The sequence below is a fragment of the Nannobrachium achirus genome, assembly GCF_963921795.1.
Source record: "Nannobrachium achirus genome assembly, chromosome: 1".
NCBI classification, from domain to species: domain Eukaryota; kingdom Metazoa; phylum Chordata; class Actinopteri; order Myctophiformes; family Myctophidae; genus Nannobrachium; species Nannobrachium achirus.
In genome coordinates, this window is record NC_137810.1 from 28,822,412 (window position 1) to 28,835,924 (window position 13,513).

A 13,513-nucleotide genomic window follows, 5' to 3' on the forward strand; every position below is an offset into this window, starting at 1 on the left:
AAAATGTATTTTCTGTTTATACTAAAGAGCTAGAGAGACAGGGAGGCCCCTGTTACTGGAAGAAAAAAAGAAAAAAAAAATCTTTAACCATTTAACTAAAGTTTTTTATTTTTGTTTTAACCAAAGAATATCACTTACACCACTTTTAAGCTTTAGTTAGATACTAACTCTACTGCTAACCCTTGTGATGTCAGTCAGGAAAGAGTGTAAAAAACAGATGCACGAGCAGGCTACACCAAAAGCCCTACTGGATTGGCCGTTTAATAATATAATCAACAACAATAAAAACAGTCAACCATTTTGACTGTCTGCCAAAGGCAGACAAAAGCCGTCAGTGAAAGTAATATAATCCTGCAATAAAATATTGTTAATACAATAACAAAGAAATCAAAAAACTATTTTTCCATTAAAAACCAAAATACTTCAGCTTCACTACACAGAAGCAGAAAATGGGATTTTAACGGCTTGTGTAATAAATATATTCTTTTGTTGTTGGATATTCTGTCATGTTTTTGCAAATGTCTCATTGAGTAAAATCTTGGTTTTCTGATCCTGTGTAAATGCACCACTACTTGATAATAGTAACGTAGACCGGTTGCCCTCAGCTAAGGTCAGTAAGTCTGCTTGGCCATCACATCAGCAGCAGCAGTTCCTCAGTTTACTGGGTAACTTCCTAACCAGAAAAGTCCTACTGATGATGCATTCAGACATCAAAACGTACAAACAAGGCTGGTAGAGTACCTGCACCAAGCACAACACAGGGATGCATTCAGAACACAGAAAAGCAGGAAATTACAGGGCCAGAAACGGAAATCTTCATCAAGAGGGAAAAAAACAAAACGTAAAAACCTTTTTAACAATGTGTCCATGATGCCAATATTCCACTCTAATAGGCAGCAAGGAAGAGTACGTGGTCGGTACATTCAGTTCACCTCCATATGCATGGTTCAGCTCTGGAGAGGCAAACACCTTTAGGCCAACAATGCAACACCTTCAAGTTTAAAGTCAGTCAACAGGTTGGTCCACTGAATCACGTGATGTCGGTATGTAGAAGATAATAAAAAACATGATACTGCCGTTTCCGTAATATCCAGTAACAGATCCAGCAGACAGCCAGACAAACACACATACTTAAACATGGCCAACAGGGAGGTAAGGCTGCTTCATTCAGGAAGACGTACAGTATGTGTCTTATTGGTCAGAGGTGTTGTGGAGGGTGGGTCCTCAGGCCAGGTTTCTCAAAGTCCTGAATTTAGATCCACGACTGACACTATTCTTCTCTCTCAGCCTGGAAGCACAGCAAGCTCTCAAGAGAATTTCCCAGCAGGTTCTCTGCCAAAACTCACACCTAGTGTGAAGTGAGCCGTTAATTTCATCAAGGCTCCCGCTGGCCAACCACAGCGTGTCCTGCGAAGCTTGGCCAATGGGACCCTGGGCGTACAACAAACTTTGAGCCGTTTGTGCCAAGATGTAGGCCATATCTAGGCCAGGGGTAGATCACGCTTCAGTTTACTTTAGGGCCCGGACATTTTTTGGGAACCGGACAAAGCCAGATGTTGGAGCACTGCTCAAAAATAGACAACATCCTCTGCTTTCACAGGAGGCCACGGCTCCCTTGTGCAGCCATTTTGCATGGCTGTTCTGTTTCTCTCTTTGCGAGTGTTCAGCTGAATTCTACTCGGGAATTCCACACGTGACAAATGAACGCCACCTGTTGACCTGAATATTAAATCCAAGAGTCCACAACAAGGGGTCAGTAGGAGGCCACATCAGTAGTTCTCTGTAAGCTGTGGTTAGTTTTAGATAAAATACTGACCAACTAGTATTTAAAAGAACAAACAAAAGAATCAGCCTGAGTTAAAAACTACCCTGCAGCCGTCAGTAAAACGTCATCCAAAATGGTTCAGGGCAGCGGTCAGAGAACTCAGGGAGGACGCCAGTCAGCAGTCGTTGAGACGGCACTCACACAGCTCCTTGTAGAGCCTCTTGCGGATGCGAGGCATGTCCTCCTGACTGAACCGCAGCGGCTGCTTCACTGACAGACGACGGCAATACTAAGAACCACGCACGCGCACACACACACACACACACACACACACACACACACACACACACACACACACACACACACACACACACACACACACACACACACACACACACACACACACACACACACACACACACACACACACACACACACACACACACACACACACACACACAATTACAGTTCCAATACTGGCAAGACAGTTAAGACCACTTAAACCCTATATTCTTCACCGTATGGCAAATAGTAAAAGTAGACAATCTATAAATTCATATGATCATGTGCTATTTAAAAGATATATGTTTAAAATGTTTTAAATATTTTAAACATTTGCCCAAAATATATAATGTACTTCTATGATTGCCATTAAATATGACAATTGTATGTATCATTAATACGTACGTACTATGTATGCATGTATGTCAAGTCTAACATGTCTGAAAACTAAGGGAGGACATGGAAAGAGAGGATAGGATATGAAGACTAGAGGAAATAAAATAGAAAACAAGGAAAGAAAACAACACCAGAGGCTAGGAAGGAATAAAGATAGTAAAGAGAGGAATTCATAAATGGAATAGCCAGGAAGCTATGAAGAAAAACATTCTCACCTCCAAGACAAAAACTCCACAGTCACTGTCATTTTTCTGCTGTGGAATACCCTGAGGAGACAACCAATAACAGTGAAGCAGCGAAGAGGGACTGGAGCGCACAGAGAATGTGTTACTATTTGTCTAGAATGAGTGTTCTTGTGTACTGTCCTTATGAGGACTTGTCCTCAGAATTCTCAAAATAAGGGGCTATTTGGGGATTATTACTGTATATTACATTTATAATTATGGTTGCATCTTGGGGAAGAATTATAATACTCTATTATACTCCTGACTCCATCTAACGCCCCAAGACTCCTTATTGTATGCCTTCTTGTATCCTATTTATCAAAAGATGGAAGATAAACTATACTTTGTAAATGGCTCTGGATTACCTGCTAAATACCTAAATCAATTATTTTACCGCTTAAAGGGATATTTCACTTTCAAACATGTTTAGGTTCATTTTAACATAGACATTGGCTCCGGGCCGTCTGTAAAAAAAGGCAAGGCCATTTTTAAGGCAAGCTTCCGGAATTCTGAAGCACGCTTCCATGTGTGTCACAGAGACGGAAGTTCAGAAGGCCAGGTTGGGGCGGGTCTTTTCGTAACCCAGGCCAGGGTGCATTCGGATATAGGAACTGAGCAACGGAAAAGACACACTGTGATTGGCCAGTAGTCAGTGGTAAATGGTCCATTTATACGTATAGGGCCTTTATCCAAGGTGCTTTAACCCATTTAGGACTGAGGCTGATTCTAAAAACACCTTCTAAATCTAAGGCCTGGCCGAGACAATTATCTAAATACTGAATCAAGCACGTTAAAAACTGTCTATGGTGCCAACGAAAGCCTGAGTAGAAGTTAAAATGAAACCTAACATGTTTGATAGTGAAATATACCTTTAAGTCGATGAACCAGTCTTTCAGGACAATGTTGAGTCTAGCATATCAGAGTGGTGGTTTCAACTCTAGATCTAGGGGGTTGTAGTTATGGTCAGTTAGCAGTTATTAACGTCATGTTTAGACAAGGGGTTACTTAGTGTTGGGGTTTACCTTGATGATGACCATCTTCCAACCTTTCTGGAAGTCGGTCTGCTCCTTCTCTTTAGCTTCAGCCTGTATGTACTTCATTATATTCTGATGGATAAGAGACAAGTTGTTGAAACACAAGGTGTTAAAGTGTGTGATGAACCTAAATCACTCAAAAATGTATTTTAATTATTTAGCAAGTTGACAATTTTCTGGGCTATTAGTCTGGTCTCATATTCCGATATTCTCTGTGCCTTCAGCGTAGGACTCATTTCCTGTCTCACATATCAATTTCAGTCCTGTCCCATGTCCATTTATTGTCTTTTTCTGTATTTCTTGTTTCTCCAATACCCAATTTGTCTCTTTATCAATGCCCAATGTGTCTCTAAAAAGCCTCTATATCTAGTGTCAAACTAATATCTTGTCTACTTCTCATTTCTCTATTATGTATATCCTGTCTCTAAACATCACTTCTCTATCTATCTATCTATCTATCTATTCTCGGCCTCATAACCTTAAATATTTTCTGTTCCTTCTTATGTGGCAATCTTTCTTTGGGTCTGACATCATCCAGTTGAAGTTCATTAAAACAAGTCAGCAATTGTCTTGTTACAGTATTTACAAATACCAATAGGCTACTTTGCAAGTATTATTCAACCAAATAAAACAAACAAAACATCCACCTCATTAATTTTAAAGCAGACTACATTACATACATCTATGGTGTGTTTGAAGACAATGCCCTGACTGTCGTAGTAGCTGATGGTTTTGGTTGCTATATCAACAGCAATGAGGGACCAGTGTATCTCTAGATGGATAGGAACCAACAACAACTGCTTGGAGAATAGGTCCTCCTGAAACAAACAGACACAAACACAGACATAAACAGATAGACACATATCTATCTAGAAGACATTACATGATCAGCACATTATAAACCTACTGTATTATAAAATTACAAAATTACAGAGGGGCGTTTCACTGTCCACACTACTCATGGTGAGGCTGGTTGCTGTTACAATTTGTTTGTGTTTATAATGTAGTGGAAAACTGCAGGAAAAACACACTGGACAAGTGGGGACACTGTATGTTCATTTCTGTTTGAGGAGATCGACATTTTCAGCAAGTGTGAGCAGTGGATACACACAACCATAGGATTTGAGAGTATGTTTATTTTGAGATATTGTGTGCGAGATTAGACCGTGCAAAGTACTTCTAATTCTTGACTGTCATTCCAGGCGGTAAAGAAATTGAGTAGGGAACATAGGAGTTTGCTGGGTTATTTGCCCAGCAAATAGCGCAGGGATGATTACAATTACTGGTAATATTGATTGTGTCCACATGGGGCTGATTGTGTCCACATGGGGCTAGTAACAAAGAGGACTGCAAACAGGTGGTAGAACTACAACCATCACAAGACCACTGACATCCCAGTACTACGGCAAGTTGTCATAGTACTGGGCAACAGGACCTAACCTCATGCCTTAACACAAGCATTTTGTAACCTTATACCTAATCATCTGTAACATAACATGACATAACATGATTTTAACAATATAACTTTGGCGCTATGGACAATGTATCGTGGGTAAATAATACTGCCTGTATTCTGCTCAAATACTTCACTACTTTCATTTAAACGTGTATTCCTAAATTATCTAATGTTACGGAGATCTCCGCTCACTGTACCTTCTTAGTCCACCTCTTCACACCCTCGTAACCCTTGGCAACCAGCTGCCTGTGGAAGAAGCTATTGAAAAAGTGAACCTGGGAGAGAAATAAAAGGTAGAGAAATAAAGAACAAAATGATCAAAACACATTAACATCGTCCTCGAATAATTTGACAAGAGAATAATTGGCAAGAATCCAGTTAATATGTTGTCACTTGAAACTAATCCATTAGCATGTTCAGAATGTTCCAGTGATGGTAGAATTAACCATTTAAACCTCTCCATACTGTATGCTTCATTGACTGTCTATAATTGGTTGCAATTTTCACCAAATGTTTGCTTAGAATGACAGACATGTCTACAGTGCGGATGCTAGGGTTCAGGGCTCTTCAGTGTGCTTTTTGAATCATTTATAACACATTTAGGAGACCTATTAGACCCATATGGATCGTTGAAAAAGGTTGCAGTGTTGTTGGCCGATATACACTCAACTCTCGTTCTCACACTCAGAGATACTCTTTGCCTCTTACCTTGTGCTGCGTGGCTTCCATAATGAGCTCTCCATACATGTTGATAATCTGAAGAGACGCACAGACAATATTGAGTTAGCATTAGGGATGTGAAAAAAGTAGATTTTCTACTCATGCTCATAATGACTAAAAAAAAGGAGTCGATTTTACTTATTTTTTCCCAAAAAATGTTTTAATGGCTTGTTAACTTCATAAGTGTTAATGTTTTCCAAATGATGGGAGAGGAACAATGTGTGTGTCTGTGTTAGAGCATACAAGCATTTTTAATTGAGCGTGAGCGAGCGAGTCTTAATACGATTTGAAACGGATTTGGGTGAATTAATCACACTCGCCATTGTGAGTCCCCCTCTCATCTCTCAAACGGCATGTGGTGATTAATCATTAACCCACAGGATTTAATATTGTCAGGAAGTCTGGGAGGAATTGGCTATTACAGTGGGGAGAAATCAGTCCTTTTTATGCAGACATCGTCTATTTTTATAAGACTGATCTTACCTATTTCAATACCTAATAAATATTCCTCCTTCCTTACCTGATCATTAAGCCAGTTCTGTTCATCCAGTGTACTGAGGTCCTCCAGGCTCAGGGTGTGTTTGTTATATGTCACCATGAAGCCCCCGACCGGTGCAGAGGCCAGCCCTGCCTTGTACCGACTCACCTCGGCTGGGATGTTCAGCTTCCTGTACCAAAACCACAACACAGATGAGTCACATGAAACAATACATAAAAACAGTGTTGTATTTCTTTGTTAAAATAACAGGGGTCTCCCCATCTCGTTCATAAACAGAAAATACATTTTCAGGTGGGTTGCCTTTTCCAATTTTGTCTGCATTTCTTTCACTTCCAATTCCATGTGTGTTTCTTGCTGCATTCTATACGGGTTCTCTGTTTTGATTGGATGAAATTGGTAATGTTACCTGAAAATGAAATTTCTGTTTACTAAAGAGATGAAGAGACGAGGAGATCTCTGTTACTGAACGCTCTATCTATAGCAATGATTACTATCAGAATATGGTGCTATTTAACATATGCTATGCATATTTACAGCTATCAGTGAATGTGTAGTCTCGTGTGGCCAGACTGTTGCCTCCGCGATTTGACCAAATGCTCCCGGCATATACAGTCTGGCAAACCGGAATAGAAATGATGAGTGCGAGATAAAGCGGATGTGACGCAACCACTCTCTTTGGAAGCGTTTGTCTCCCTTCAACATTTCTGGGGGCGTTATTTTGTCTTTCTCTGGTGTTGTTGGTGTTACTTCCATGTTGTTTTCAAACGTTTTCTAAAACTATACACCCATAAGAAGAATATGCCGCTCGAATGACTTTGTCTGAGCTATTGTGTTTCTGTTATGTTTCCAATGGGACTACAGTTCAGTGCAGCAGCGGCTACTTCCGTTACTCGCCGTTTGGGGGCTGCCGTTCCAGACTCTATATAGCATTCGGAGATTGTGGAATAGTTGTCTGGCTACGCGAGACTAGTGAATGTGTGACCAAGAAATTGCATCACTGAGACGAAATGAAAACGTGATAGGCTTTATATAGCAAATCATTGCTTGATAGGACTAGATCATTATACAGCTTTATTTTTTATATTCAGACAGACAGACAGACAGACAGACAGACAGACAGACAGACAGACAGACAGCTTTAAGCTTTTAAACCACGTCAACATAATACAATAAAACAGTAATATGAACATTGTTTTAAGCCTTTAAAGTGAATTAGATCCATGAACTACCGTGCATATTGAGACATGGTAGCGGTGGACATTAATGACGATAAGATTGCGTCCAGCCGTGCGTCATTGTGAATTGTGGAGCAGAGTAGAACAACGGAGGCGAGAATAATGCATCTCTTTGACAGCATGTCGTGTATTATTTCCACAAGTTGTATTTTCTTAGAGCACAGCGCTGCTGTATCAAAAGAGCTATGTTGCCGATCTGGTGCGAGATAATAAAAAGAAAACAGTTCGCCCATCGCTATTCCTCACCCACACACCCACGGCAGTGAAAGTGAAAGCGCGTCGCGCTGCTTCTTTGGCCAGCTCTAGCTGCAAGTAGAATAATAACACGTCGACGCATTTCCTCTCCAAGCGCTTAACTTCAAAATAAGAGCTCACTGTCATATGATCAAGGCAACTTTCAAGTCACGTGAACTGATTTTATTTTTAAGTCTAGTTTACAAGTAGTAGGAAGTATGGACTCGATAAGAATTACATGACAGTCACAGTCCAGCGCTCTCATACCGCACCACAGTAACTGGTGTGATAAAAAAAATTATATATTTTTGACGGCTCGACTCAAACAATTGGCATCGATTCCGGGGGCTTAAAACGACGCGTCGATTCGTCGATTTTTTGAGGACATACCTATAGTGTATAATATTTTCTTTTAATACAATTTAAGAAAAAAGTTATCAAAAAAGATGGCCACCTCACATATTGGGAGGGCACTATAAGTGAGTCACCAGAAACAAGGACGGGTGTTTTCAATTATTCTTTTGTGGTCAGGGTGTCTGATAAAATATCCAATGCTGAATCAAGCAACTTAAAAATGATCTGGGGTGCTCAAAAAAGCCTGAGTAGACATTATAACGACACCAAACATTTTGAAAGTGAAATATCCCTTTAATTCTCCAGAAACTAATACATTTGTGGATCTATGCCAAATTTCTAATACTGGAAATCGATTATTTTCTTTTGACCCAAATATAGACCATAGTTGCATGAAACATTGAGTGATGCAACAAAGTCAAATATCTATAGACTCACAATAGTGGTATTTGGCAAACTTGCTTGTGCCAGATTAGATGTGTAAATTCCTTAGCACACACAGACCATACTGTATTCTCCTTGTGAGCACGAGGACCCCATTTCTAATCTGACTTCTCTCATGCCTCGCATCTCTCTGCCAGTCTGCCCTTGGTTTCCTGTCTCTCTCTATACTCTCCAATCTAAATAAAGCATGAAACATTCCAGGTCCCTATTTGCAGTTAGGTCGTGTGCTGTTATGCATCCGTATGTACAAAATCTGGACAAGGCTTACGCTTAGCTACTGTATGTAGACAACCACGATAGAAGTGTGTGTGTGTGTGTGTGTTTGTGTGTGTGTGTGTGTGTGTGTGTGTGTGTGTGTGTGTGTGTGTGTGTGTGTGTGTGTGTGTGTGTGTGTGTGTGTGTGTGTGTGTGTGTGTGTGTAAGTGCGTGCGTGCGTGCGTGCGTGGTCTGTGTACTAGCCTGTTACTGAGGTCACAGTTGCCTTTCTTCTTCAGGTGCTCCACAACGTCTGTCTCGCTGAGTGGAATGAAGCTACCGTACTTAGTATAGAAACTCTCTAGAAACTCTGACAGAGAAAAGAGAAGATTTGCTAAACAGTAGTAGAGATTCATCAGCATGAAATCATTCAAAAAGTCAATATTGTTTACACTTCAAAAGGTTTTCTTTGTTGACCATCAGTACAGAAAGTCATTTCTGTATTCTGAATCTGTACAGTATAAAACAAAAATTCTATCACATACTACATGGTGTGAATCTGAAGGTCTGGGTTTGACGAGGCATGGAAGGTCAGTTAACACTTAACAGATCTAAACCCACCATGACAACAAGAAAGGATGGGATTTCTTAAAGGGGTACTGTCACCTAAAGGGGCTGAGGGGCAGATTACACTGTGACATGAGCTTCTCTGAAAACGGTCTGAAACAGTCTGAAGCTCATGTCACAGTGTAATCTGCCCCTCGCCCCCCAACAACAGCTGACCAGTACAGTAAGTAGTCATACAGTCAGGCTATACAGACAATTAATTTGATTGGCTTATAATTGCGCATCCCCACAGTGACATCATAAAAATATTAACTTGTTTTTTAAGATGATTCTTAAAGTGCCAGTAACCCTTTAAGAAAGAGACAGAAAGCAGAAGTCATAAATATTGGCTTTGTGAATTTACCGTGGATCATTTCAGTAAGCTCGGAGTCTGCATCGTCCTTCTCCTGAGACTGTCCGTCTGTCTGTTTTTCAGTCTGTTGTCCGTCTGTTTGTTCTGATGGTTCCTTGCCCTGCTTTTCCTCTTCTTCTTTCTCCCAGGTTCCGGGCAGACAGTACAGTCTATGGTCCTTTAGCGCCCAGCGGTGTTGCGTGGTGTGAACCACAATACAGTCCTTGGATGGAGGAGAAACCATGTCCGGGGATAATGCACTGTTCTCTGCAGGGGAGGGTCTGCAGTGCTCGTCTGTCAGTGTACTGACATTTCCATTGGACAGAGGCACTGGTAAGGTTTTGTCATTAGGTGACTGCGAGTCTATCTGCATGGCAGTGTCTGGCTCCTTTGGACTTTCTGATGTAGAAGTAGAATCTGTGACCGGCCCTGAGCCAGATAGACTGTCTCCACACGCATGTTCAGTCACTTGGGACTTGGCTATAAACCCATTGTCCGTACCTCCTCCCCTTGTCCCAGCTGTAGCAGTACCTCCCGCAGACCCAGTCCCAGATGCAGTTGTTCCAACACAGGCACTTTTCACCACTGTATCCCCAACACCATTCCCATTTTCCGGTGGGGATGTAGAGTTGGCCCTCTCTTCTACCTCCATATCAACATCTTCCCTCGTTGGTACTGGCATGGATTTGGTGTTTTTACTCTGTGCCGCTGACCCAGATCCAGTTTGGCCACCAAAATTAGAGCTCACAACCCTCTGTATGCCAACCCCGACGCTGCCAGTGGCAACCCTGCCTCGCCCTATTACACCTTGTCCCCTTACCCCCGCGCTGCTTTGACCTCTTACACCTTGTCCCCTTGCCCCAACCCCAATGCTGCCTCGTCCTCTTACCCCTTGTCCCCTTAACCCAACCCCAATGCTGCCTCGTCCTCTTACCCCTTGTCCCCTTACGCCAACCCCGATGCTGCCTCGTCCTCTGACACCTTGTCCCCTTACACCAACCCCGATGCTGCCTCGTCCTATTATACAATGTCCCCTTAACCCAATCCCGCCTCGTCCCCTTACCCCTTGTCCTCTTACCCCAACGCTGACGCTGCCTTGCCCCCTTACCCCTCGTCCTCTCATGCCAACCCCGCCTCTTCCGCTGACGACACCACGTCCCCCTCCCCTCAATATGCTAACGTTTACGTCCATCTTGGAGTTAACAGCTGCCCCCGGTGCGCCAATCCCTCGAGCTCTCCCAGCTGAAGCCCCTCTGCCCCTTGTTACCTTTACCCCCATCTCCCCCTTATTTCCAGCTCCTCTCCCCATTCCGACTGTCTGCTCCTTCCCCAGGGCAGTTGTGATGGACACATCACCTAAGATTCCTGATTGGTCCACTGCGTCAGCGGCCAACTCTGCTACAGTTGTCATCGGCTTATCATCATCCTGATCATCACTATCTTCGTCGTCCTCGTCATCATCGCTTATCTCAAAAATCTTTATCTTCTTCGGCCTTCCTCTTCCAGCCTTTTTCGGGGTACCATCCAGGTTCCTCCCCATCTCCGGCAGTGTCCCCCTACCCCTACCTCTGCCCCCTCCCCTGCCCCTGCCCCTCCCTCTTCCTCTACCTGGGGTTTTAACGTGCAACGATGCGTCATTGTGTATTCCTGATTGGTCCACTGCGTCGGCGGCCAACTCTGCAACAGTTGTCATCGGCTTATCGTCATCCTGATCATCACCATCCTCGTCCTCCTCGTCATCTATTATCTCAAGAATCTTTATCTTCCTCGGCCTTCCTCTTCCATCCCTTTTCGGGGTATCTTCCCGCAGCGTCCCCCTACCTCTGCCCCCTCCCCTCCCTCTTCCTCTACCCGGGGTTTTAATGTGCGACGATGCGTCATTGTGCCCTCTACCATGGGGGCCACAGCAGTCACAGGCCTTAGGGGTCCTCTTCCTGCCAGACGTACGCCCGTTGACTGTGCCTTGAGAAGGCGGTGGAGCTGGGGTCGGTGTGGGAGAGAGCGGTGATGTGGGGCATGAGTTTAGGCTCTGTGCTTTGGCAGGGGTTATGGCAGGAGTAGGAGCCGGTTGCTTAACTTGGACGAGAGATTGAGTAGGAGGCTGGTTTAGCACAGAGCTTGAGGTGCGAGTTGGCGTTAGGAGTTTGGCAGGGGCCTGGTTTAGGTCATGACCTGTCAGAGGCACTTGCAGTAGGACAACTTGAGGCGCGGGAGGTGCTGATGGTGTTGTTGGCATTGAGGGCTCAGAGCTGCTGTGAACCATGGCGCCCTACTCTGGCTCCTCTACCCCATCCCCCAACACCACCACTCGTCTTCTTTCCTCCACTCCTCCACTCCCAAGTCTTATCGACTTAGTTGTGTTTATATCCTTGACGTTTCTCGGATAAACATGTAGCATGTGTTTTCTTTTATGGCGTCTAATAAATCCAATGCTCTGTAGTTCATCAGACGGTGCTCTGATACGAGCTCTCCCAGTTTGGATTTATGTTAAAAATCCTTTCACCTTCCACGGTGTACTCCTCCTTCCTTCACAAGCCACCTGCATCCAATAGTTGCCTTCCCACCAAAGCGCTCCACCACTGTACTAACAGTTAAGGTTGAACGATGGCACCAGTAGTAGCTGCGATAACACGGCTCCTGGTCAGGTCGAAACGGAGAAAGACAGATATTTAATATCATTATTCCATTACCGTGTAGAAGAGCAACAGTTAGCCAGGTCACAGACAGTAGTACGCTAGGCCATTGGTTCCCAAACTGGGGTCCGGGAACCCCCGGGGGTCCTTGAGGGAGTTGAAAAAAGGACCTTTTGACCGAAATCTTCGGTTTCAGTTGAAGTATGGAAAGCCCTTTAAGAACCAAATGGACCCTTATGGGTCTGTATCTCTGTAACTCTCAAGAGATAAATTAACATTGATTTTAGATATATAATTTGTTGTCTCAGAGATAGAAATACAGTTAAATGGGGGTCCATAGCCTAATGCATGTCAAACTGGGGGTCCTTGAAATTAAAACGGTTGGGAATCACTGCTAGAGCCATACAATCTTCTCTAATGGGGGTCCCTGTCATATATTTCCAAATGGGGGTCCGCGGGCTAATAACTGTCAATTTGGGGGTCCTTGACATGAAAAGGTTTGAGAACCACTGCGCTAGGCTATAATAAGTCTAAGAACATCCAATAATAACATGTACATTAAAAGTGCACTCGTGTGTAGGTAGGCTATATGGTAGATATGGTAATTTGATAAGTCTCAACAAGCACATGGCACACAAACTTTAGTTAATGAAGAATTGGCGAGGTAGCGTTACTTATTGGACACAATTGCATTAGCTAGGCTAGGCTCAGCTGCGCGACTGGCTCCTTGAAATAACATAGGACTAGTTAATATATTCTTTTAAGACTGCAAACAGCGCATAAACATGAAATGGTCTATAATATGTGGACGTACATGGTTGTAAACGTCATAGTTGTCCTGTAACACACTGTAGCTAACTAACGTGCAAGGAAGAAGAAGTGACACGAAAACAAAGCACCGTCTCAAACCATTTCAGCGACTTTCGTCGTGAACGCGGTGCCGTCTGAGAAAGAAGCAGCGGTTCTTTGTTTGTGAGTCATTAAAGAGGCGATGCAATAATTGCAAACAGAGTAAGATTCGGTGCATTACCTTGTCTGTGAAACACTAATGAGTTTCATTTACAATTTGAAGAAACAACATTCC

The 13,513-nt window shown here is 43.1% G+C and overlaps 1 protein-coding gene across 1 annotated transcript; it reads right to left on the bottom strand.

The window, feature by feature from the left end:
• Nucleotides 1-231: 231 nt before the first annotated feature.
• Nucleotides 232-11,336, bottom strand: senp5 (SUMO specific peptidase 5; the record flags this gene model as incomplete). The annotated part of the gene is made up of 9 exons (XM_080727947.1): nt 232-2,054; nt 2,659-2,709; nt 3,690-3,773; nt 4,382-4,519; nt 5,355-5,432; nt 5,866-5,913; nt 6,398-6,545; nt 9,103-9,208; nt 9,809-11,336. 9 exons carry the CDS (start codon nt 11,334-11,336, stop codon nt 1,941-1,943), a joined length of 2,295 nt encoding a protein of 764 aa, XP_080584073.1. The 3' UTR covers nt 232-1,940.
• Nucleotides 11,337-13,513: the final 2,177 nt, after the last annotated feature.